Below are 26814 nucleotides of genomic sequence, written 5' to 3'. Positions count from 1 at the left end.
ACCCTTAGCAGAATATTGGAACTTGGCAGAATGATTTCAAAATTCACTGGAAAAAAAAAAACTGGGAAAGATGAGTAAAGAAAAATTTAGAAGAAAAATCAGCCAGCTTATACAACTTACACAACTAAATACTGATATACATTTATAAATGCAGACTTGAACTGTCCTTTCTATCTTACTTATCACTGAATGCTCCACATCCCCACCTCAGTACATATTAGTACAATGAACACAAAGTAAAAGTAATTAAAACAGTGTGCTCTACTACAAGAACAGGGAAATAGCAGTCGACTAGAACACAGAGGCCAGAAGCTGATTTTAACACACAATTTCCTAAGGAAGATAATATAGGGATCATACCAAATCAATGGGGATATGATATTGAAAGACTCCATTGAGTAGCTGGAAGAAAATTAAGTTTGATTTCTACCTCATATAGTAAAGAAATATCAACTATATTAAACGCTAAGTGTCTAAAAAATTAAACATTAAGAGAACTAGAAAGGGATCATAGAAGAACATTTATCATAGTATCATAATGGGAAAAGGTCTTTTTTAGCATTTAAAAAAAAAAAAAGTAAAGAAAAATAGAGGCCGCCTGTGGTGGCTCATACCTGTAATCCCAGCACTCTGGGAGGCGAGGCGGGCAGATCGCCTGAGGTCAGGAGTTCGAGACCAGCCTGGCCAACATGGTGAACCCCCGTCTCTACTAAAAATACAAAAAAATTAGCCAGGTGTGGTGGCAGGCACCTGTAATCCCAGCTACTTGGGAGGCTGAGGCAAGAGAATTGCTTGAACCCAGGAGGCAGAGGTTGCAGTAAGGCAAGACTGCACCATTGCACTCCAGCCTGGGCGACAAGAGCGAGACTTTGTCTCAAAAAGGAGAAAAGAAAAGAAAAAGAAAAGAAAAGAAAAGAAAAGAGATTGACAGAACTGACTCCTGAAATTGAACTTTTCTGTCAAAAAGGGTATTAAAATTAAAATGTAAACTAAAAATTGAGAAAACTGCAACATATGAGAGCATATAGAAAAGTATTCTTACTGTGTTAGGAGCTCTTACAAATTCATGAGAAAAGAAAATCATCCGAATTTAAAACTAGGCAAAGAACACAAATGATATTTCACAAAAGAAAAATACAAATGGCTAAAAATCATACGAGAAAATGTTCAAATTCAGTAGCAAAGGAAAGCAACTTAAAATGTGGTATTATTCTTTGCCTGTCAAATCAGAAAATATCCTAGTCCCAATTAATAACTACTGCCAGCAAGTGAAAAATGCTATACCAGTGTATTTTGGTATAAACTTCCTAAAGTGGAATATGTATTTTTTCAAATTTTCACTCAAATGTTCATCAGGAATTAATTCGGAGGAAAAAAGATGTCCATAAAGATTTACATCATACAACAGTGCTCATCATAGTTTTTTGTTTTTGTTTTTGTTTTTTTTTTTTGAGATAGTGTCTCACACTGTCACTTAGACTAGAATGCAGTATCATGATCATAGCTCAAGCAGCCTGGACCTCCTGGGCTCAAACAAGCCTACCACCTTAGCCTCAGAGTAGATGGGACCACAGGCACACGCTACAATGCCTGGCTAATTTTTTTAAGTTTTTGGTAGAGACTGGGTCTTATTATGTTGCTCAGGCTGGTCTCATACAGAACTCCTCAACTCAAGCAATCCCCCTGCCTGGGCTTCCCAAAGTGTTAAGATTACAGGCATGAGTCCCCGTGCCAGACCTAATTATGATGATGATTTATTGATAAGAATTACAATTAGAAGAGATCTCTTGTACAACAGGGTGACTATAGTTAGGAACAATGTATTCTATTCTTGAAATATAAGGTTTTATATTTCAAAATTTCAAGTTTTCTCACCACAAAAAAATGGTAAATATGTGAGGTACTGCATATGTTAATCAGCTCAATTTAGCCACTCCAGAATGTATACACACTTCATGTATACATCATGTTGAACATAATAAACACACACAATTTTTGTCGATTAAAATAAATTAACTAATTTTAAAAAAATAATTACAACTAGAAAATGCCAATAGGCAGATTAGCAAAATAAAACATGGGAAATAAATCCAACAGCATGTATGGTGAAGCAGCCATAAGAGAAACCAAAATACATTTCTGAAAAAAATATTTTACGGCCAGGAAGATGTCCACGATATATGCTCAGTAAAGACCAGAAAACATGAAATAGTATCCATTTGACCTGTCACTACTTCAATTTGATTTTAATTCAAAGGAACATTTATACAGATATGCATAGGCAAGAGACTGAGAGCAGCTACAGAAAACTGCTAATAAAAAAGAATTTTATTTTTCCTTGTGCCATCCTGTATTTTCAAAATTTTCTCTAATAAATATCTATTAGTTTTATAATTAGAAAATTAAACATAATTTTTAAGTACCTCTTACCTTAATAAAACCCCAGATTCCACCAGCAGATGCTTCATCCTGACCTCTATCAATTCTAGGGTCTTCTTGCTCCTCTGGGAAAGTAATGGCTGATGTGGTTCCAGTTCCCTGTGCTAGAGATGTCAAACTGGCTTGCTGAGTAATAGGAGTTGGCAAAAGACCTAGTCAATGGCAAAAATTTTCATATGTATAATTTATTCCATAAACTTTTTCCTATAAAAAGGAGTGGCTCAAACAACTTTAATATTAATATTCAGGCATTTGAAGACTGAGTTATACACTCAAAGATTAACACGAACCTTTATAAAATGCAAATTAAACAGAATTTCAAAAGAAATTTATTTCCCTTTATATAGTCTTAAACCAAGTATCCTGAAAATGGACAAAAAGCATATATACAAAAGTTCTTCAGGTCTGTTCTATTCAGCACTTGGATATGAACAGCTGTAGTTCAGGTCTCTTTAATCCATAAAATTAATTGAGCACTGACGTTCCTCACAAAAAAGCACACAATTATTACACATACTCTATATACTTCATGTTAACTCAAAAAGAAAATTCACATATACACAGACATCAATATAGTACTTGTACTCTGCAATAAGTTTCATTTGTAAAGGCAGACAGGGAAAGATAGATAATAAAAATCACAGCAAAGTTACTTCTTTTCCCTAAAATGAGAAACAACAGGTAGAGAATGACAAGGACGAAGTTTTGATAACTCGTTTGCAACAATTTTTCCAAAGAAACAAAACAAGTAGATGTAACTGACCTAGGAAAGGAAATAACCCAATATCACAAACTTTTGGCATAAATGAGGTTTTATTTGTTTCTGAATTTTTACCTGGCTAAAAAAACACTACTCCCTGGAACAGTCAGTCCTGATAATTTTTTCAGTAAAATTTAAAAAAACTCAGACTTCACCTTTAAATTTCTCTATATATGCACAAATATTAGGACAAAATTTTGGAATTTTCTGACGTCCCATATACCAATCATCTACTGAGTTGTGTATCACATAAAAAAATCATATGCTGAATTATACTAACAGCCTTATTTTAATAATTTAAATGGCAAAAACATGAGATAGGTAACTCTGGAAACCAAAGAAATGAATAAAGAGAAGAACATTAATGCAGAGAAGTGGGACCCCGCCTGCTGATAAGAAGGTAAAATGGTACACCTGCTTTAGAAAATAGTTTGATGTAGAATTACCATGTAAATCAGCAATTCCATGCCTAGGTAGATACCCAAGAAAAATAAAAACATGTCCATACAAAAACTTGTAAACAAATATTTATAGCAGCATTATCTAAACAGCCAAAAAGTGGAAAACCCAACATTAACTGATTAATTGAATAAATGAAATGTGGTATACATATTCATAAACTGGCATATTATTCAGCCATGAAAAGGAATGAAGTACTGACAAATGCTACAACAGGGATGAATCTTGAAAATACGTAAGTGAAATATTTAAGTGAAAATAGTTAAGTGAAAGTTGCCAGTCACAAAAGGCCACATATTATATGATTCCATCTATATGAAATGACCAGGATAAGCAAATCCATATACACAGAAAGTAGACTAGTAGTTGCCTAGAGCTGTGAGGATATGGGGGACAGCAGGGGCTGACTGCTAAAAGGAATAGGGTTTCTTTCTTAAAGTGATGAAAAGGTTATAAAATTGTGAAAAGGGATGCACAATTCTGTATGTAAACTATGAAACTGTAGGCTTTGAATTGGGTGAATTGTAGAGTACATAAATTATATCTCAACAAAGTTATTATTTTAAAGAAAAATAAAACATTAATTAATAGCCACGTATTTCAAAGTATAAGAAAGAATTACCTGTTCCTGAAGGTGCAGAAAATGATGGCATCAGGGGTGTCTGGGGAGCTCTCCCTGCATGTCCCCTTGTAATGTCATAAGTTGAACCAACAGAAAATCCTGATATAGGAGGACCCGAAGGGGGTGCAGGTAAAAGAGTGTTTGGGGCAGAAGTTGAAGGTGGGAAGTGAGATACAGGAGGATTACCAAAAGCAGCAGCAGTTGATGGAGAAATAGGAGGTGGCATAGAAGTAACAAGTGGTGGCACAGAAGGAACTGCAGGAGGAGGCACAAAAGGTAATGGCACTGAAGGCCTCACAGGAGGAAAGGGCGGCTGAGGAGTAGAGTATGCGACTGGTGGGAAGGACTCCATGGAGGATACGTTTGGAGAAGAAAAAGAACTGGTTGCTGCTAGAAAAAAGTGGAGAGGATAAAAGCACAGAATTAGAAATGTTTTTTATTTAGTTTCCGAACTGTCTAATTACTTTCCTCTTGCAAAATTTTTAAACTTACCAAAGCATATCCCAAGAATTATTTTAAAAAGTGTAATTTAAAATATACAACAAATATAATTGAGTGTAAATGACTTTCAACTCCCGTAAGTAAAAGAAGCAGCTGTATGAACCTATGGCATTGTTCATTTTTGCTTGTTTGTTTTGGTGTATTTTTAATAAAATAAAGTGATTCTTCATCCCTAGTTTCAGCATGAAAACCTATGCCCTGAAGGCTCAGAAAGGTTAATCACCACAAAGTCGTAGAGCAGTAGGCCGAGCGCAGTGGCTCACGCCTGTAATCCCAGGACTTTGGGAAGCTGAGGCAGGTGGATCACCTGAAGTCAGGAGTTTGAGACCAGCCTGGCCAAAATTGTGAAATCCTGTTTCTACTAAAAATACAAAAATTAGCTGAGCATGGTGGTGAGCATTTATAATCGCAGCTACTCGGGAGGCTGAGGCAGGAGAATCACTTGAACCCGGGAGGCGGGGGTTGCAGTGAGATGAGATCGCACCACTGCCCTCCAGCCTGGGCGACAAGTGAAACTCCATCTCAGAAAAAAGAAAAAGAACAGCAGACAAAGCTAACACATGCTTTTTAGGATATTTCTGTCATAATATAAATGATGGTAAAATTATGAACATAACAAAAGTCTACCTGAAGCAAAACACTGATGTTTTCTTACTTTAAATACAAAAAACTTTCTTTCTATTCTTTAAATTAAAAAGGCTATTTCATCTTGAAAAATAATAGAGAAGTTTTAATATATGCATTCTTTTCTTAATTGGCTCTGAGAAAAGATGATAGTATCTTCACTATTCTCAAAACACATGAGATGTTAGACAACTACGTGTACCTAATGGAACAGGGGTAGAAGACAGAGCAGTAGCAGCCAGCCCTGCAGGATTTGGTGGAGGAGTCCCAGGTGGTGTTGTCTCTATTCCACTCTCTTCCATCATTTTTCTTCAATTATGGTATACTATAAAAACATAAAAATGTAACAAATATTACACAGTAACCAAAAGCATATTTTTAAAGCTTGAATAGAGAATGACTAAAATAATAATCATCAAGAGATAGATGTCCACCTTTACTATTTATAATGCAACTTATTTGCAGATGAAGAGTTTGTCCAAATTTCTAAGAAAGCAATCTATGAGAATATTTAATATCAAACAATCTGTAACATTCCCATGTAGACACTTTATAAGTGGGAAATAATTTCATGTTATAATAACAATATAACTAATTATCTACTACATTTCAAATAGTAAATTACTAATTTGATTTCTGCCACATGAATGCATGTTAGAGATAGTTATGTCTGGGCCAGGTGTGGTGTCTCATGCCTATAATCCCAGCACTCTGGGAGGCCAAGACAGGAGGCACTTGAGGTTAGGAGTTGGAGACAAGCCTGGGCAACATGGCAAGATCTCATTTCTAAAAAATAAAAACAAGTAAATAAATATAAATTTCAGTCATTATTAAATTTAAAATAAAAATGAGGCTGGGCACAGTGGCTCACGCCTGAAATCCCAGGACTTTGGGAGGCTGTGGTGGGAAGATGGCTTGAACCCAGGAGTTCAAGGCTGCAGTGAGCTATGACTGCACCACTGCACTCCAGCCTGCGTGACAGAGCAAGTTCTCATCTCTAAAAATAAATAAATAATATATTTAATGTATTTTTGAAGCCCTTCCTCTTCTCTCATAAAGTACTGTGTATAAGATATCCCCATTAACATAAAAAAAAATAAAGCCGGGCACAGTGGCTGACCACTGTAACCCTACACTTTGGGAGGTAGAGGTGGGAGGATCCCTTGAGACCAGGAGTTTGAGACCAGCCTGGGCACCATAGGAAGACTCCATCTCTACAAAAAATTAAAACATTAGCCAGGCAGGGTGACATGTGCCTATGGTCCCAGCAACTCAGGATGCTGAAGTGAGAGGATCACCTGATGCCAGGAGGTTGAGGCTGCAGGGAGCAGTGAGAATGCCACTGTACTCCAGCCTGGGCAACAAAGCAGGAACTCGTCTCAATAAAATAAAATAAAATGTGCTTCACTTGATAAAAGCATTAATTCACAATTTTCCTAGTTCACATTTTAAAGCATATCCAGTAACAGATAAATTGTATATCTGAGGTTTTAGAAAAGTTAACTATAGCAAAAATGCCATTAGATAGCAGGATCCTAATAGACAACAATGGATTATAAAATATGAGAAAACTTTCTTTAAAATTACAAATCCTGAAGTGTATCTCAAGTACAGAACCAACTTCTAAATATGCTATATTTGTTTTTAATATTTTTATTCATTTAATAAGTTTTTAGTGAAGGTCAACTGCTTGACAAGCACTATACTGGTGCCTCTGGAAATAACAATGATTAGCAAAAACAAATAGGATACTTATAGTCTAGTACAGGAAACAATAAAATAATAAACCAATTTACACTGAATGGTAGCTGAATTATGTGCTCTGAGGTAAGAACACAGTTTTGTTTGATAGGAATATGATTTTGACTCGGAGGTAAGGAAAGGGTTCCCCAAATAAGTCACAGATAAACCGAGATTTGAAAGATAAGAACTTAATTAGGCAAGGGAAGAAAGGCAGAGTCCAGAAAAAGTGAATATATAGCAAATATATCTACCAACTGAGTGGGAAGAACAAGAAACATTCAAGAAAATCCATGTGAAGGGCGAGAAAGAAGAATCAGGACTGGAGGGACAGACAGAAGCCCAAAAGGTGTTCAACCTCATAAACCAGGTTAAAAAACTTGGGTTTTTAAAGAACAGTGTCATTGTGTTAGAAATAAATTTTCAGTGCCACAAAAGAAATAGCACTCGAACATAAATTTAATTTTCTCAGCAAAGCAATTTTACTTCTATAGAAGGGTGTGTCTCACAGATGGAGCAATGTCAAGAGTACACCTGCACAAGGGAGAGGAAGGGGTTCTTATCCTAACGCAGCTAGTCCCTACTGCTGTGTCTTTCCCCCACTGGCTAGGGTTGGACCACAGGGTCTAAGCTAATTCCAATTGGCTATTTTAAAGAGAGCAGGGGTATGAGCCAGAGCAGCAGGTTGAGTAGTTTGGTGGGAAGGATGGTTACAGAATAGGTGACCCAGAATGACTAAGAACACAGCAGGTGACCAAGGGTGACTAAGGTCAGAGCAGTTGATAGAGGTTAGAAGGGGCTGTTTACTGAAACTAGGGGCAAGGAGAAATAAAGAACTAGGAATTTAAACTTTAAAATGAATAACAAAGAACAGGGGAGCTGAACATACTGATACATTGGTTCTTTGGAGAGGATCTCAGAACTCATTGTACTTAACAATTTACAGGCTAAAACCTATGAAGAGAAATTTATCATATCCTACAATTGTAAGGCATTAAAGCTGAGGGTGGCATAACTGTCTTTTAACTGTTTTGAAGGAATTTTAGATTTAAAAAAAGAGGTAAAAACAGCAGAGTTCTTGAGTACCCCAAACCCAGCTTCTCTCAGTAACAGCATCTTATGTAACTACACTACACTACAATGATCAAAACCAAGAAATTGACATTGGTACAATACTATTAACAATAGATCTTATTTGTATTTCACGTTTTTACATTTACTGTGTGTATGTGCATAGTTCTATGAAGTTTCATCATATGCACAATCTCGTATAGCCACCACCTCAACCAGGTATAGAACCATTCCATCACTAAAAAGAAATTTCCTCATGCTGTTCCTTTATCTACCTTCCCATCAACCATAAGCCCTGGCAAACACTGCTCTGTTTTCTATCATTTTCTCATTCTATGAATGTTACATAAATCGAATCATACAGCATATAACCTTTTGAAGCTGGCTTTTTTTCACTCAGAATAATGTTCTTGAGATTCATCTAAGCTGCTGCATATATCAAGTGGGTTCCTTTTTATTGCCGAATAGTACTCCATTGTATAAATATATCTGTTGAAGGACATTTAGGCTGATTCCAGTTATTAGCAATTCACATTTATTTTTTGAAAAGATCTGAACAAAGTATGCAGCCTGGGCCACGGGGCAGACAGAGCAGATGCAGACAGGCCATTAAGGAAGATATAGAAGTAGTTCCAACAGAAGTTAGTAACAACCTAGACTAATGATTTTCACAGTGGGAGGGGCTGATTATGCCCCCAAGGGGTCACTTGGCAATGTCCAAGACATTTTTTATTGTCACAACTAGAGGGCTACTACTGGTATATAGCAGGAAGAGGTTAGGAATACCACTAAAAATCCTCCAATGCACAGCCTACACGCAAGAATTAAGTGTCCCCAAATGTCAATAGTGCCAAAGTTGAAAAACTCTGACCTAGACTCAAGTGATGACAGTGGAGTTGGAGAAAAGTAAATAAGATCAAGACAAGATTAGGTGGCAAAATTCAGTGACTGATTGGGTATGGAGGAAGGGAAAGGAGGCATGACTTGCACAACTAGATAGATGGTGGTGCCATGCACAAAGATAGGAAACACTACAGAAGGCCAATGTGTTTGATGTTCTTTCTGGGGGAGTCAGATGGGGGAAATCATAAAATGTTTAGTCTTTGACATGCTGTTTAAGTTCCTTGAAACGAACATCTAAGTAGAGACACTGACTTGGTCTGGAGTTTAGCAACCACATAAATGTGGGTGTCATCAGTGTACTGATAGTCTAACGTCATGTTTTCAGATGAGATTATGTAAGAGAATACCAAGAGAAAAGAGAATATGATGTAAAACCAATTATTGGTATAGTAAGATGGAAGACAAGTTTGCAGAGAATAAGAGATAAGCTAAAAGAAAGGAAGCAAACCAGGAGACTGGTGTCCAAAAGCCAGTGTTGCGCAGTATGAATGGGCAACAGTATTAATGCTGCAGAGAAGCCAAATAGGATACTATCTGAGAAGTTCAACGGATCTGCCAAACTGGAGGTGAATTTAGCGAGGGTGGTTTTCACGTAAAGAGTGGAGAAAGATTCCAGTGTAAGCTGAATCGAGCAGTGGCAGGCGAGACTAACACGCATAACACTTTCAAAAAGTTTGGCTGTGAACGTAGGAAAGATCTATGGCACTAAGTAGAGAACAGGGATCCAGGGAGGCTGAATCCTTTCATTCAGTACCTATACATCGAAGGTAAATAACCTGAGACAGAAACGCCCCTTTGGAGATTTTACCACTCCTCAACCAAGGCTACCTCTTTTCTTCATTTAATTTTTTATTGGTCATTCACCATTCTACTACAGATGCTCCCCAATCCTTACAATGACTAATAGAAGTCCTATTGTAAGAGAATCCCTAATATTAACAAATGTGTCTGCAAAAGAAACTGTACAATGAATATAAAGCCATTAAGTGGAATAAATAATCAATTTCTTTGTCTTTAATGTCTTACTATATGAAAACTGGCGTAATGGCAATACTGGTAAATTTTTTTTTACATGCATAAACATAGTGCCTTCTACTAAAAAAAACCTATTATGATAAAACAACACTGAAGTGTCAGAGTTGGTAACTGTTTTAGGGCTCAAGTCTTGTCAAGAAAAGTACTATTCATGTATTAACACTAAAGAAAAAGTGAAGAAAACGGTTTGGAAAACTGAGTTCTCAGTCTGGCTAGACCCTGTTGTTCCAATTTGCTTATGCTTTGGTTTTTCTGTTAAAAAAAAAAAAAAAAGAAAGAAAAAGTGGATGGCTATTTACAAGTTTACAAGAAATGGAATAGTGAAGCTTTGATAAACTTTAAAGCATTAAAAGCAATTACTGCTGACCTACTCGTGCCACAAGATTGTCTCTACTACCAGACAGTGTGCGCTAGCTAGAGCCTAATCTGACCCCAAAATAAAATTTTATAAATTTTCGCTGAATTAAACAGTGGCTGCACAGGAGAAAGACTCAATGCCAAGATGCGTCACGATCCCAGAAATGCACGTTGTCTCTCAAAATAACTACTTCGAATGACAAAAACACTATTGGCTATAAACTCTGTCAATCTAGGAAATGTGCTATCCTGCAAATTTGCCTGAAGCAGGTCCCAAGACCAAACAAAGAAACAAGAGAATGCAAAAACTCTCCCAAGCGGCGCTAAGCACCGATGGGGTAACCTCAGGGAAAATAAGCTTCCTTTCATTGCCGGTCCTGGTGTGATGACTCTCGAGCCTCCTGGGCCTCTCCAGGGCCACAGCGGCCGAAATCCTGTTTCAGGAGACAGCGGCTTCCCCTCAGGCTCTGCCACGTCTCCAGGCCAGACAGGGCCGGGCTAAGGTCCGCCGGCGCTCGCCGCTAGTCTCTCCTAAAGTCAGCGCACTGGAAGGTGGGGACAGAGGGCCAGGGCGCTCCTGCTTTGGTCCTTGGACAGGAGCAAAGTGTCGCTGAGCGAGACCCTCGAACCGCGCCCACCGTGCCATACCCAGCGGAAACTGGTCACCCTGCAACGTGCACTCCTGCCTGCTGCACCCCGCACGCCGCCACAGCTGCGCCTGGACCACGGGACTAAGGGGCTCGCAAACGACATCGGCGTCCAGCGGCGCCGGCCGGCCCTCCCACCTTCCAGGGATGCCGTCCCTCGGGGTCTGGCCCTGGCGCCTGCAAACCATGCCATGCCACCCCCCTCATACACGCGCGTCGGAGCCACCTGGCGCTCACCTGGGGACCGGGAAAGTGCCTGTGTGGTCGCTGAAGAGTGTGGTATGATAGGGAGGTCGCGACGTAGAACTATAGCTTGGAGAAAACAACGAAGGCGCGCACTGCAACTCACCTCGGCGCATCCCCGCCTACAAGATGGCCACTGGCGGCGCATGCTCCTGCGGCTGCCACGTCGGCCGCGCGCCGCGCCGCGCCGCCCCGCCCCGCATCGCCCCGCCCCGCCTCCGCATCGCCCCGCCCCGCCTGTCCCATGCACTGTGAACCCGGCCTGGACGCTGCAAGTTAAACTTTGGTGCCAAGATCTTCCTAACCACCGAGACTTGGTTCTGCCCACACCCTCTAGAAACATTCTCCAAAGGGCTGGCCTCCTTTCTACTTAGCAGCCCCCTTACACGAGAGTGGCACTCTTGTTACCAGGTGTAGCTCACTCATCCTGTGCCACAGCGGCCCAAGGGATAAGGATCAGTTAGCCAAGGTCATCTGGTTGGTGGTCATCTAGCCAACGTCAGCTAGTCCAGTCAGCACCTCCAGGAAGGACCTCGCGGCAGATACAGGGGACTTAGCCTGTATAGTCAAAGATTTCCAGATAACAGTGATTATATCAGGAGAGAGGGATCAGGAGAAGAGGGAGAGAAGAGTAGCAGTTACTGTAGTGAATTTTTCCCCAAGTACATGTATTGCACATTCTTTTTTTAATTGTAAAATAGTACACAGATTATCAACTTTCTTATTATATGCTGCACCTAACACAGTACCTGAAATAGTTGGTGTTCAATAATGTACATTAAATAAATTAATGGAGTGCGATAGAGGAAAATAAGGAACTTCAAATCAGAAGTCTTGATTTGAGTTTGAGACTACTCTAATGCCAGTTGTGTGGTTGCCTGCCCTTGTACAGGTCACTTAGTCTCCATAAGTCTCCATATTTCTACCTGCAAACTGAGAATAATACTATCCACCATCCCTAACTCAGGCAAGTGACAGACTCAAATAAAATAGAGCATATGAAAACTTTTTAAACTTTTTTCTTTTTAGACGGTGTCTTGCCCTGTCACCCAGGCTTGAGTGCAATGGCGCCATCTCGGCTCACTGCAACCTCTGCCTCTCGGGTTCAAACGATTCTCCTGCCTCAGCTTCCCGAGTAGCTGGGATTACAGGCACACGCCATCACGCTCAGCTAATTTTTGTACTTTCTGTAGAGACAGGGTTTCACCATGTTGGCCAGGCTGGTCTCAGATTCCTGACCTCGGCCTCCCAAAGTGCTGGGATTACAGGCATGAGCCACCTCACCTGTCCGAAAACATTTTTTAAATTGCTTAGCATTAAAGATATAAAAAATTGTTTTTGTTGTTCTCAATTTTTTTTCAGGAACTCATTTGGAGATTTAACATTAATCTATCTCTTGAACTTCAAAGTTGTAAGCATTCTAAAGTACCTCACTGAAAAGTTAATACTATGTAGCAATGCTCTGACTTCAGATCTCACTGTGCAACTACTATGGGTGGTTTTCTTTGGCGGTGACTCCTGTCCTCTAAGAATGTGTGTAGGTTGAGATCCAGGTTACTGTCCGGATCGTGCTGTTTGGGGTGGTGCTAAAGACAGATACCATCTTCATCCTTTCTGGTCAACACCCTTAATAGCTATAAGGTATGTTGGTTTCTCCATCCTTTCAGCAAATATTTACTAGTGGCTGCAATGTGCTGAGCATTGGTACTGGAAATGCAGTAATGAACAAGACAGACAAGGTCTTGATATCTAGGGAGCGTTCTTTATAATAGGAGAGACGGTAGGAACAGGAAAATAAAGTAAGTACTGTTTGTGATGTGCAGTTTGAGGAGTCAACAAAGAGTGATGTAATATTGACAGTAATTGGAGTAGACCACTTCAGATAGGATGAATGGGCAAGGCTTCTCTGAATAGGTGAGATGTGAGCAGAGACGTGTAATGCAGCAGGCCTGTGCTTATCCGGACAGAAAGAAGAGCATGCAAAGACTTAAGGAGGGAGTGTGCTTGGCATGTGCGCAGACAACAGGGAAGCAGGACTGTGAGAGTGGTAAAGAAAAGAGGACAGGGAGTGGGGCCAGATCGTGTCTAGCCTTGTAGGTCATGAGAAAGCCTTTGATCACATTCTGAGAGAAATGAGAAGCACCTGGAGGGTTTTGAGCAGAGAACTGACAAGATTTGACATCAATTTCTGATCACACTCTGATGGCTGTGTGACTGCAGGCCATGTGAGGATGAATGCAGGATGACCAGTAATGAGATGATGATGGCTTAGTGTCCCACACGGTCTGGATGTATGTTGAAGATGGAGCTGTCATGATTTACTGATGGGTTGGGAGTAAGCTGCATTCGTTTCCTAAGATTATCACAACAAATTACTGCAACTAATGTTTTCGTTGGCTAAAAACAACAGAAATTGATTCCTTCACAGTTCTGGGGGCTAGAAGTCCAAAATCAAGGTGTGAGCAGGGCCTCTCCAAAGGCTCGAGTGGAGAATCCTTCCTTGTCCCTTCTAGCTTCTGGTGGCTCCAGGTGTTCTTTGGCCTGTGCCAGCATACCTGCAATCTCTGCCTCTGTGCCAGCACACCTCCAATCTCTGCCTCTGTCTCCACATGGCCTTCCCCGCCATCTCTTTGTGTCTCAAATCTCCTTCTGCCTTTCTCTTATAAGCATACTTCCTTGTAAGTGCATACTCATTCCGCCTAGGGCCCACCCTAAATCCAGAATGATATCATCTCAATATATTTGTAGGTCTTTTGAAGATCCTGTTTCCAAGTAAGTTCAAAGTAATAAGTTCCAGGTGGGCATATCTTTTTTGGGGGGTGGGCACTATTCAACCCACTACATGGACAATGAGGTAAGATGAGCTTTGAAGTTAACCTTGATTTACATTTACTATATTTTATGTTTTACTTACCACTTTTCATTTGAACTTCAAAAGAACTTTGTGTGGCAGCTATTATTATTCCAGTATTAGAAACATGGAAACTAAGGCCATGAAAATGGTGCATAGAGCTGGAGTTGGAACCTAGAATCCTTAGGCTGTACCTCAACTGCTTGCCTGCTTTGTGGGTGGTAAGGTAAGAAGATTTCTTCTTAGGTGGCAGACAATGAAGAGAGTCAATGGAAAATTATGGCAGAACGAAAAGCTGCTAGGTTTCTTATTTTTTCAGTCATTGCTAACAACTCATCAAATTCTTCCTTGTAGGAATTCTCTAACATATGATAGAATTCCTTTGTGAGCTGTAATGAGTGAGCAAGTGCTATGGTGGAATTCTGCTTTACTTGCTCACGAACATAGGCAAACAAAAAAACACTTTCCTATTTGAGTTGAGGCTTTTTTTCTAGCCCAAATCAGGTTTATTAGGTCTATTCTTAAATATTCTTGGTTTTTTTGTTTTTGTTTTGTTTTGTTTTGTTTTTGAGATGGAGTCTCACTCTGTTGCCAGGCTGGAGTGCAGTGGCGCAATCTTGGCTCACTGCAACCTCTGCCTCCCGGGTTCAAGCGATTCTCCTGCCTCAGCCTCCAGAGTAACTGGGACTACAGGCTCCCGCCACCACACCCAGCTAATTTTTGTATTTTTAGTAGAGATGGGGTTTCACTATGTTGGCCAGGATGGTCTCGATCTCTTGACCTCGTGATCCGCCCGCCTTGGCCTCCCAAAGTGCTGGGATTACAGGCTGAGCCATCACGCCCGGCCTATTCTTAAATATTCTTAAGATAGTCCTTAATGTTCATAATATTCATATGAATATGCAAACATTCAAAAATATTCATATGAATATTTCCAGGAGGATAAGAGATGAGGCCGAGACTAGGTATCTGCAACATAACCAGGAGCAGAGGCAGAGCTGATTCTGGCTTGAGAAATGATGGGCTCTGCTGGGAGACCAGGCTGTGAGAACAGGCTGTGAGTTATACAACCAAAAAGAACACTTCAGCAGATAATGCCAAGGGTACTGGCTGAGACATAGAGATCAGAAGCCCACACCCACACTCAGCACTCAACCATGCCGAGGATAAGTAAGCTCCTTTGGCAACCAGGAAGAAGGAGGAGCCTTGTCTCAAACGTTGCATAGGACACACTTGTTCTAAAAAAAGAAATTATTGCTCATTTGAAATTCAAATTTAGGAGGCAAGTGAGCTGAAGCTTAGAGTGTGAGAGGCAATGTAGCATGGACTAGGACATCAGCTGGCACCAAAAAACCTGGATTGGAATCTTGGCTCTGCTGGGTCACCAGCTAACCTTGGACCTTTCACTTAAAACACAGTCTCTCCATTTCTTCACCTATAAAGTGGAGCAAATAGTCATATTAATACCGACCTCATAGTTTTTGTATGAAGATTAAATTACTTAATAGGTGTGGAGTGCTTAGCACAGTGCCTAACTCACAGTTTTAGCTCTTATTCTTTGAGTTTAAAATTGCCTAAATATTCATCTTCATCTCATAATAACTATTTTAAACCAAAAGGACCTTTATTTGGTTGAGTCTGAATGGTAACTTCCAAATCAAGGTTTGTTTGCTTGTTTGCTTTCAACTAAAGGAAATGTAATAAGATATAGTGGGACCCTACCTCTCAATTTGTCTGGGACACTCCCACTTTAGGGTTGTTGTCCCAGCATGATTTTTTTAAAGTACCCACCTCTTATTCTAAAAAATGTTCCAATTTGGACAGTAGAATTTATGGGTTATCCTGTTACAGAGATATCAAGAAGTCACTCATTTTTATACGAGTTTAGTGTGAAAATTTCAATACATGTACTTTGCCCCCACACACATAATCATCACTAGAGTCTATTTTAATTTTCCTTAAAGAAGAGCAAACTCAGCCTGTGTCCCACTTGTTCGCGGCCTATAGCTTGGTGTGTCCCTTTAATACAAGCGGAAACTGAACAGCCAGAAGAAACCTTCCCTAACACTGAAACCAATGGTGCATTTGGTAAATGCCCTGCAGAAGATATGGAAGAGGAACAAGCGTTGAAAAGATCTAGAAACACTGATGAGATGGTTGAATTACACATTCTGCTTCAGAACAAGAATGCTGGGGCAGTGATTGGAGAAGGAGGCAAGAATATTAAGGCTCCCTGTGTAGTCTACAATGCCAGTGTTTCGGTCCCAGACAGCAGTGGCCCCAAGTGCATACTGAGTATCAGTGCTGATATTGAAACAATTGGAGAAATTCTAAAGAAAATCATCCCTACCTTGGAAGAGGGCCTGCAGTTGCCATTACTCACTGCAGCCAGCCAGCTCCTGCTGGAATCTGATGCTGTGGAATGCTTACATTACCAACGCTATAAAGGAAGAGACTTTGAGTGCAAGTTGAAGCTGTTGATTCATCAGAGTCTAGCAGGAGGAATATTGGGGTCAAAGGTGCTAAAATCAAAGAACTTTGAGAGAACACTCAAACAACCATCAAGCTTTTCTAGGAATGCTGTTCTCATCCCACTGACAGAGTTGTTCTTATTGGAGGAAAACCCAGTAGGGTTGTAGAGTGCATAAAGATCATCCTTGATCTTATATCTGAGTCTCCCATCAAAGGACCTGCACAGCCTTATGATCCCAGTTTTTACAATGAAACCTATGATTATGGTGGTTTTACGATGATGTTTGATGACCGCCCTGGAAGCCCAGTGGGATTTCCGATGTGGGGAAGAGGTGGTTTTGACAGAATGCCTCCTTGTTGGAGTGGGCGTCCCATGCTTCCATCTAGAAGAGATATGAGCCCTCATCGAGGACCACCTCCTCCTACTACTGGACGAGGTGGCCGGGGTGGTAGCAGAGCTTGGAATCTTCCTCTTCACCACCACCACCTAGAGGGGGAGACCTAATGGCCTATGACAGAAGAGGGAGACCTGGAGACTGTTATGATGGCATGGTTGGTTTCAGTCCTGATGAAACTTGGAACTCTGCAATAGATACATGGAGCCCATCAGAATGGCAGATGGCTTATGAACCACAGGGTGGCTCCGGATATGATTATTCCTATGCAGGGGTTGGTGGCTCATATGGTGATCTTGGTGGACCTATTATTACTGCGCAAGTAACTATTCCCAAAGATTTGACTGGATCTATTATTGGCAAAGGTGGTCAGCGGATTAAACAAATTGGTCATGAGTTGGGAGCTTCAATCAAAATCGATGAGCCTTTAGAAGGATCCGAAGATCGGATCATTACCATTACAGGAACACAGGTCCAGATACAGAATGCACAATATTTGCTGCAGAACAATGTGAAGCAGTATTCTGGAAAGTTTTTCTAAGACTAGTGAATAACTGGAGGAGTCCTGCATCTTTTTTTTTTAATTGCTTCTGTTTAAAAAGCCAACATTCCTCTGCTTCGTAGGTGTTCTGCGTTTGAAGTGTAGTGAAATCTTTGCTGTTCATCACATGTAATGTTTTAGTTCCTTACAAACAGGGTTGTGGGGGAAGGGCGTGCAAAAACTAACATTGAAATTTTGAAACAGCAGCAGAGTGAGTGGATTTTATTTTTTGTTATTGTTGGTGGTTTAAAAAAAATTCCCCCCATGTAATTATTGCGAACACCTTGCTTTGTGGTCACTGTAACATTTGGGGGGTGGGACAGGGAGGAAAAGTAACAATAGTCCCCATGTCCCTGGCATCTGTTCAGAGCAGTGTGCAGAATGTAATGCTCTTTTTAAAGAAACATTTTATGATTTTTAAAATAAATTTAGTGAACCTATTTTTTGTGGTCATTTTTTTTAAGACAGTCATTTTAAAATGGTGGCTGAATTTCTCCACTCCCAAACTAACACTAAGTTTGATTTTCAGCTCCTCTGTTGGATATATAAGTGCATCTCTTCTTGGACACAGGCAAAATAACTCGGCAAACTTAGTTCTGGTGATTTCTTGATGGTTTGAAAGCCTATTGCTGGGAAGAAATTCCATCATACATATTCATGCTTATAATAAGCTGGGAATTTTTTGTTTGTTTTTGCAAATGCTTGCCCCTGCTTTTCAACAATTTTCTCTGTTAGTGGTTGTGAAGAGCTAAAGTGGGGAGCAGTACTACAAATTGAGTAATGGTATGAGTATATACCAGAATTCTGATTGGCAGCAAGTTTTATTAATCAGAATAACACTTGGTTATGGAAGTGACTGATGCTGAAAAAAATTGATTATTTTTATTAGATAATTTCTCACCTATAAACTGTCAACTTACTCTAATGTCTTATTAAACTTTATAAAATATATATATACTTGTTTTTCCATTGTATGCAAATTGAAAGAAAAAGATGTGCCATTTCTCTGTTGTATGTTGGATTATGTAGGAAATGTTTGTGTACAATTCAAAAAAAGATGAAAAAAGTTCCTGTGGATGTTTTGCATAGTATATTGACATTTGTAATGATAGTTAAAACTCACTTGGAAATAAATAAAACACCCATGATGCTAGATTTGATATGTGACCAATTTGAACAAGGGTTGATTGACACCTGTAAAATTTATTGAAACCTTCCTCTTACAAGGAGATACAGTAATCTTAAATTGTAAAAAAAAAAAAAAAAAAAAGAAGAGCAAATTCAATTATTTTTCTCAAATACATATTTATGAAAACATCTACGACTCCTTCTTGCTCACATGGTAAAACCTTAAAAACTCCACTTACTGTTGCTTTCGAGACTCTTCTCCTTTTCCTACATCCTGCTCCATATTTCCCAGGCACCCACTGCAAGAATCTGCCCTCCTGAAGCCTGAAGCCGTGCACCTTTGCCCCTATCAATCCCTTTACCTGAAGCATGTTTTTCCCTTTCCACCTTCTACTAATAGGTATTCTTCACTTTTCAAGGACTTGCTCAAAGTTTTCTTCTACCATAAAATCTTTTTACATTGTAGTATTGTTGGCTGTACATGCTTATATTCTCTATTCATTTATGAGCTCCTTGATGGTAGTAACTTGGGGTTTAGAATACCACTACATTCAAATTTTTACATGAGTGAGTGCTACGAGCATGTTTTGAATTTAGTTGAATTTTCTGTTAAGATTCATGTGCAGCACACACATTGCAAAACATCTTCACAATCATCTTTTTTCTCCTCCAAATATGAGTTCACTAAGAATATTCTTGTAGGAGACAGAACAAATGTTTCTTTTGAAAAATTTGAAATTTTCCTTTGAATAAGAAACCATGCCACTAAAATTAGTTCTCTGTCCAAGGAATCCCTGTTAATATGCAATAACATATTGCAAAGTATTCTAATTGTTTTCTAGAATTTTGTGTTTTTACAAAGTTAAAAGTTTGCATAACTTCAAGCAATAGCTCTCAATGCATGATACCTCCTAAATATTTATATCCGTAGTAGTGTTTCTCAAGACTTTTAATTCACAGAACATTCCACTTTTCCCTTTTAATTTTTATGATGGTTTAGAAAAGGAAACATAACACAATTGTTTCTACAAGCACCTTCATTTTCAAGCAATATTTAAAGCTCAGGGCCATGTGATTTTTCTTTTGTCAATTCAGCATTTCTTTAACGCTTAGAAGTGAAATTTTGACAACAGAGCCTGTGAGGTGAATGAGTCCAATTTATGTAACTCCCCAATCAAACCAGCTGCATGGGAACAGCCATGTGGTGTCCTTCTGCTTCCTATCTCATAGAACTGCTTCTAAGCAGATCAGCAGGGTTAGGTGGAAAATACACTAGATTAGGAATCTAGCACAGCTTCTGCCACTAATTAACAAAGCAACTCTTGTCTAAGGGTTACCTTCTCTGAGCTTTAATTTCCTCCGCTGATGAGTGAGGGATAGTTAAATGACTTCTGTAGTGAGCGTTCATTATGGTTAGCTTCCTAACTAGACAAAAGAAAATAATACATTCTTCCTTATAAACATAGATGAAAAGGCTGACTCTGGGCACACTGCCTGGGAGTTAGCCCTGCAAACAAAAAAAGAAAAAGAAAAAGAAAAAACAATTCTAGATGAAATGTTAGAAAATTGAATTGGGTGATAGTGATGATGATGATTGATGATATACATTGTGACAAAGTAAGGTTGTTTTCCCCCCAGGAATAGAAGAGTGGTCCTACTTCAGAAAAATTTATTGATGATTTAACAAATTTAAAAAGAAAAGAAATCTGATAATACCAGTAGATGCAGTTAAAAACATTTGATAAAATTGAACTCTTATTCATAACTCTTGTTAAACTAGGAATAGAAGCAATCATTAACCTGATAAAGGACATGTACAAAGTAACAGAGCCAGCACACTGAAGTAGTGAGATAGAAGCCTTTCATTTAAAATAACAATGTAAAAAGAGAGAAAAAAAACTTTAACATGGAAAAAACACAACTATCCTTATTTGTAGTAAAAATTCCTGTTGAAATGATCCAGTAGGTAGTACTTATACTTCTTTTCAAGCTCCCAGTGATCTTCGCCAGTCCACAGCCTTAAACAACATCTGTAGGCTAGTGACTTCCATCTCTATCTGTCCAACCATAACTTCTCTCCTAAACTCTACGACTGTTTAATAGCTTCACTTTGGTGTCTAAGCAGGAGACTAATTAAAACTCTCAGTGTTTCCCCAAAATATCCTGCCCCTCTTGTACTCTTCCTACACGGTAAATGGCAACTGTGCTTTTCTAGTTGCTCTGATAAAAAACACCTTGGGTCAAATCCAACATCACCAGTAATAAGTCATGTTGAGAGAATGTACTTTTGATATACAGTAATAAAAATGACACTTTTCCTCGGTGGTCTTCCTCCTTCAAAACCATAATCCCAGTGTGATCATGAGAATAGAGAGAGATTCTACAGTATATCTGGCCAGTATTCCTCAAAACTGTCATGGTCATTAAAAACAAGAGAAGCCTGAGAAACTGTCATAGCCAAGAGGAGCCTAAGGAGACAATGACAGCTAAATGTACTGTGCTGTGGAAAGAAACAAAGAGAACTTAAATGAGAGCAAGAAAAGGCTATTCAGAGCTTACTGTAGCAGTGGAGTAGCAACCATCACTTGCATTTGGTGGAAATTCAAAGGCAGAGACTCAAGAGCAGTGGAAAAGCTTCAGAGTGGGAAAAAGAGAAGCTTCAGATTGGAGGCTTTTATCATGGGGAAGCTGTAGGTGGGCCAAACAGAAGCAGGGTTAGGGGTGCAGTCATTCATTTAATAGAGTTTGGTCGATCACTCAAGTGCCTCCTAAGTACTTGGGACTTAAATGGCTTTCTTTAGTTTGTCCTAAGTTGGAAGCTGCGGCAAAAATTACAGAAGCTGTCTGTCATTAGGTTCTGGCCATGTGGGGCCAATTGCTACAGGGCTTGTTGTTTAGCTTCCTGGACTGGTTGCTACAGGCTGTGGGTCAGAGCTCTGTTTTTATATAGGGTCTGTCATTACTCACTGGGTATTCGATCTCTCCGTGGTATCCTGCATGAGATCCTGGAACAGAAAAAGGCATTAGGTAAAAACTAAGGAAACTGAATACAAGTATGGGCTTTAGTTAATAAAAATATAGCAATATTAGCTCATTACTTGTAATAAACGTGCCATACTTATGTAAGATGTTATTAATAATAAGCAAACTGGGTATGGGGTATATGGGAACTCTGTACTATCAACTTTTCTGTGAATCTGAAGCTGTTCTAAAAATAAGTGTATTTTAAACACACACACACACACACACACACACACACACCTTGGAGACCTCCTTGACTCCTAACTTTCCCTCTCACTCCACATCCAGTCCTTTGGAAAATTCTGTCAGCTCCACAGAGGAAACAGTCAGTGTTTGACCACGCCCCCTCAACGCTCCTGCTCCCACCTGAGCCCCGACTTCACCCAGTGTCACTTGGAAATCTCACCTACCACTGTAACGGCCCACTTGCTCCACGTCTGCCTGTCTATGGTGCTTTTCCACAGAGCTTTACCATGGCCTGCAAGGCCCACGTGACCCAATCCCTGCCCCCACCGCCTTCAGCCCTCACTTCCCACCGCCCTTTCCCTCACTCCCTCTGTTCCATCGCCCTGGCCTAGTGCTGTTTCCAGGACCCTCACACCTTGGGCTCTTTGCAGCTGCTCCCTCTTGCCGAATGGAGTCCTGTTTCCTCATATCATTTGTCCCAGGGAGGCCTTCCCCGAACACCTTGCTTCATTTTTCTTCATAACACTGAGCACTTCCTGATATTACAATATAAATCTATTTGTTTACTGTCCATCTTCCATAGATATAAGCTTATGAACTCAAGAGCAAGTTTGTCTGTTTCATTCACCACTGTATCCTCAATGTTAGCCCCAAGTACTTAGTAGGCAGTCAGCCAATCTTCGTTAAGTGAATAAATAAATGAATGCACCAAGGATCATAAAGTTTCATCAGTGCACTGCAGTTGCTGATGCTGCAGAGTGCTCTTATCATTCTTTTCCAAAAGGCTCATAATTTTGCTCCCATCATATCAAAAATATTCCAGAGATAATTTAGTTCTTCGTTTCCTTCACATACATAAAATTCATTTTACTTAATGTGAGTCAATTAAACTTGGCCTCAGAATATGATCTAAGATGAGAGCTAAGATTCCTTCCATAATTTATATGCATAGGCATGTGGCATTGCCCACAGCTTAAATTTCTAGAAGCTACAATTCCTGGAAATATTTCAAAATATTCACACGACCAACATTTATTAAGTAAAGCACTACGCTAGAAGCCATATACCAGAAATAACAGGAACTAATTCCTTCCCTAAAGGAGATTACAGGCAGCAGGAAATATATGTATCAAAGCACAAAAAATGCAAGAATAAAAAATGCCAGATACTATAACAGAAGTACACAGAAAATGATGGGGAGAACACAAACTGTATGGCATAACTACACAGTGCTGTATGAAAAGAGAAGAGTAATTGGGAGAAGAGTCATTGCAGCTGGCAGTCAGGAAACAGATCTGCGGTGGTTTTGTTATTCTCTATATATTTTCATACACTATTTCTTTTTTTTTTTTTGAGACAGAGTCTCACTCTGTCACTCAGGCTGGAGTGCAGTGGCATGATCTCGGCTCACTGCAACCTCCGCCTCCTGGGTTCAAGGGATTCTCCTGCCTCAGCCTCCAGAGTAGCTGGAATTACAGGTGCCCATCACCACGCCTGGCTAATTTTTTGTATTTTTAGTAGAGACAGGGTTTCACCATGTTGGCCAGGCTGGTCTCGAACTCCTGACCTCAGGTGATCCACTCACCTCGGCCTCCCAAAATGCTAGGATTACAGGGGTGAATCACCGCACCTGGCCTGACTATTACTTTTATTGGAAAAAAGGCCGTTCGTTTTCAAGAATCTCTCTTTCTTTAGGTTCATGATGCTGCATTAATCTGTTCTCCAACTTCCTTTTAACTTCTGCTTATCTCTTCCAAATTTATTTTATTTTAGGTCTCTCTACCTTCTTATTTGAGAAATACTTATTTCATGTGAATATCAGGCAGTGGAATCATTTAACAAGGGCTGACTCTGTCACATTTTATTTCTGCTGTCCCCAGACGCACACTTATGAGAGCTGACACCAGGGCTTAAATCATGTTCCTCTGCTCCAGTCGAGAATGGCAGGAACCAGTACATAGTCAACTAACTTTTAGCATTTGGCTTGCAAGAGATGTTCACCGGCCACTGCCCCACTGCCCCCATCTATCTCCCTTCACCCCACCACTACATTAGACAGAAAGGGTCTGTATTAGTCCATTTTCATGCTGCTGATAAAGACATACCTGAGACTGGGCAATTTACAAAAGAAAGAGGTTTAATGGACTCACAGTTCCATGTGCCTGGGGAGGCCTCACAATCATGGCAGAAGGCAAAAGGCAAGTCACACATGGTGGCAGACAAGAGAAGAGAATGAGAGCCAAGCAAAAAGGGTTTCCGCTTATAAAACCATTAGATCTCGTGAGACTTTTTCACTACCATGAGAACAGTATGGGGGAAATTGCCCCCAGGGTCCAATTATCTCCCACTAGGTCCCTCCCACAACACAACACGAGGGAATTATGGGAGCTACCATTCAAGATGAGATTTAGGTGGGGACACAGCCAAACCATATCAGGGTCAGACTCTTGGCATAGCTCTTTACAAGATGGCGAACCCAATTGTACCTTCCCTGCTTGTACACAAGAGAAAGAATCTACATTCAAAGCCTTAACAGAAACACTTGATTCTATATCTCTCTCTCTAATCTTTCTCAAGAATGTCAGTTCCAGTTTCTAACCACATAGAAAGCTCACTATCTTCTCAAATGCAATCAGCTAAAAGATAAATTACCTTATCCATGAAACTATTTTCAGATTTTGCCTTTTTAATTTTATTAATACTGTCATTATTATGCAGTAATTATAAATAATACTCCACAGCTCTCCCTCCTGCACCAACTATAGTCATCAAAATTCCGAAACTGTAAAGCTTTCTATGGCCTTTTGCATCAACAGCTTTACCATCCCTACAGCTCTGGTGCAAATTTAAGGCCTATGCTGGAACTCTTGACCCCAACTCAGATTTCTGCATACCACCACCAGGCTGACCACATGATCCTTGCTTGAAAACTTTGATTTCCCTCACTTGACTACAGTATAAAGTCCAAATCCTTTAGCTTAGATTTCAGATTGTACTAACATGGTCCCATTCAACTTTCAACTCTACTACCTCCTTACCTAAACCTTCCATGAATAGAGTAGATTGCCAATTATTTAACTTATATTAATTCTGAATATTTAGTTCGTTTTAATCTTTTGCTAATCCCAACAATGCTATATTGATTCTACTTAGATATGTCTCATTTTACACATGTGCAAGTATTATCTGTAGAATAAGTTCTCAAAAGTAGAGTTGTTTGATCAAATGATATGTGTCTTTGGAATTTCAACGGATATCGCCAAATCGCTCTGCATTGATGTCATACCAGTTTATACTCTCACCAGTGAACTATGAGTGCCTGCTTCCCTACTTCTTCTCCAACTACAGCTTGTTACCAAAGATTTGAATCTTTGCTAATTTACAGGTGTGTTTATCATATTAAGAGTAAAATTATTTTATGTGTTTAAGGTTATTGGTGCTTCTTTTGCTGTGATCTCCATCTTATATTATCTTCTTCATTTTTAAAAATTAGTTTATGGGAGATCTTCACACCATAAGAAAATTAGACCTATATATGCAATGCATGTTGCAAATATTTTGCCTACTTTGTGATACGAATTCTGTCTTTGTGTGTGTGTGCGTGCATGTTGCCATATATAAATTTTTTCTAGAGCAAAATTTATTATATCTTTAAAATAAGCTCATCTATATTAAAACTCAGATGGTATTTTTATGAGGATCCTATATTTTAAAATATAGATTAAAAGGATTCATTTTAATTTATATTGTCTTATAGATAGGGTCTCACTACATTGACTTGTAGGCTGGCTTGGAACTTTTGGACTCAAGTCATCCTCCCACCTCAGCCCCTGAGTAGCTGGAACTACTGGCACATGCCATTGTACCTGGCAAAAATATATACAAATATTTTTCATAAGCTTTTCTTAGGTATTTAATCTTTTTTTCTTGCCATTATTGATAGAGTCTTTTATTACATTTTCTAATTGATTATTGCTTGCGTATAGGAAGGCTATTTATTTAATATTAATTTTGTAACCAGTCACCTTACTGAACTGGCTTGTTTCCAATAGCTTATGAATTGATTTGCTTTTATTTACTGTTATATTTTTACTTCTTATGTTCATATTTTCATCTTTTAATTTTGAAAAATTGACTAAGGTTTTATTTGTGGTCTAAAATATGGTCAATTTACTCCAGTGCTTTGTGGGTACATGAAAAGAATGTGAAGTCATGGAATTTAATTCCATGCAAAGCAATTAGTTAGCAAACTTAACTTATTACTTACATTATTTATGTGTTCCATTTACAGACTTATTTTTTATTCACTTGCTATGTCATGAACTGAGATATGGGCATTAAAACTGCCTGTACCTAATGTGTTTCTATTTCCTCTTGTGTTTCCTGTAATTTTTGCTTTAAGTATGTTGATACGAGGTTACTTTATTCATAGATATACATAATGATGAGATCATTGAAGTGGATTGTATCCTTTATTATTTTCTTTACATTTGTCTGATAGGCCTTTACTCATTCTTTTGTTTTCATTTTTCCTGAGTTATTTTATCTTAGATACATATCTTGAATTTGAAAATATAATTACATTTAGCTTTATGATTTAATTTGAGACTTTTTAAAATGAGGAGTTAATCTACTTACCTTTATTTATATGGCCTATATGTTTACTTTTTATCTGATATCTTTCATATTATATTTCATATTGTGTTTTCAGTTATTTTTTTCCTTTTTATAATTTTTTGTTACATCGTCTATAATATTTTCTATATGTATGTATTGTCTGGTAATTTGGAGAGTTCATGTTTTTATACTAATGGTTATA

The 26814-nt window shown here is 39.1% G+C and overlaps 1 protein-coding gene and 1 pseudogene across 4 annotated transcripts in view; one reads left to right on the top strand and one right to left on the bottom strand.

Moving 5' to 3' along the window:
* Positions 1–11593, bottom strand: part of PRRC1 (proline rich coiled-coil 1) — a 39073-nt gene extending 27480 nt beyond the window's left edge. The window contains exons 1-4 of one of the 4 annotated variants that reach the window (XM_063612987.1): positions 11508–11593; positions 5608–5730; positions 4281–4670; positions 2431–2591 (exon numbers count right to left, since the gene is read on the bottom strand). In XM_063612987.1, coding sequence (XP_063469057.1) covers positions 2431–2591; positions 4281–4670; positions 5608–5710 — 654 coding nt within the window. In that variant the 5' untranslated portion in view covers positions 5711–5730; positions 11508–11593. Of the gene's footprint in view, positions 1–2430; positions 2592–4280; positions 4671–5607; positions 5731–11395 lie in introns of all 4 variants that reach the window. The other 3 variants (XM_063612988.1, XM_055299185.2, XM_055299184.2) reach the window with 3 other exon arrangements.
* A 1746-nt stretch (positions 11594–13339) lies between these two features.
* Positions 13340–18100, top strand: LOC129492705 (heterogeneous nuclear ribonucleoprotein K-like; annotated as a pseudogene).
* Positions 18101–26814: the final 8714 nt, after the last annotated feature.

The sequence above is a fragment of the Symphalangus syndactylus genome, chromosome 11 (assembly GCF_028878055.3).
Source record: "Symphalangus syndactylus isolate Jambi chromosome 11, NHGRI_mSymSyn1-v2.1_pri, whole genome shotgun sequence".
NCBI lineage: Eukaryota > Metazoa > Chordata > Mammalia > Primates > Hylobatidae > Symphalangus > Symphalangus syndactylus.
Note: the sequence above shows the minus strand (reverse complement) of the source record. Positions and strands in the feature narration are given on the sequence as shown.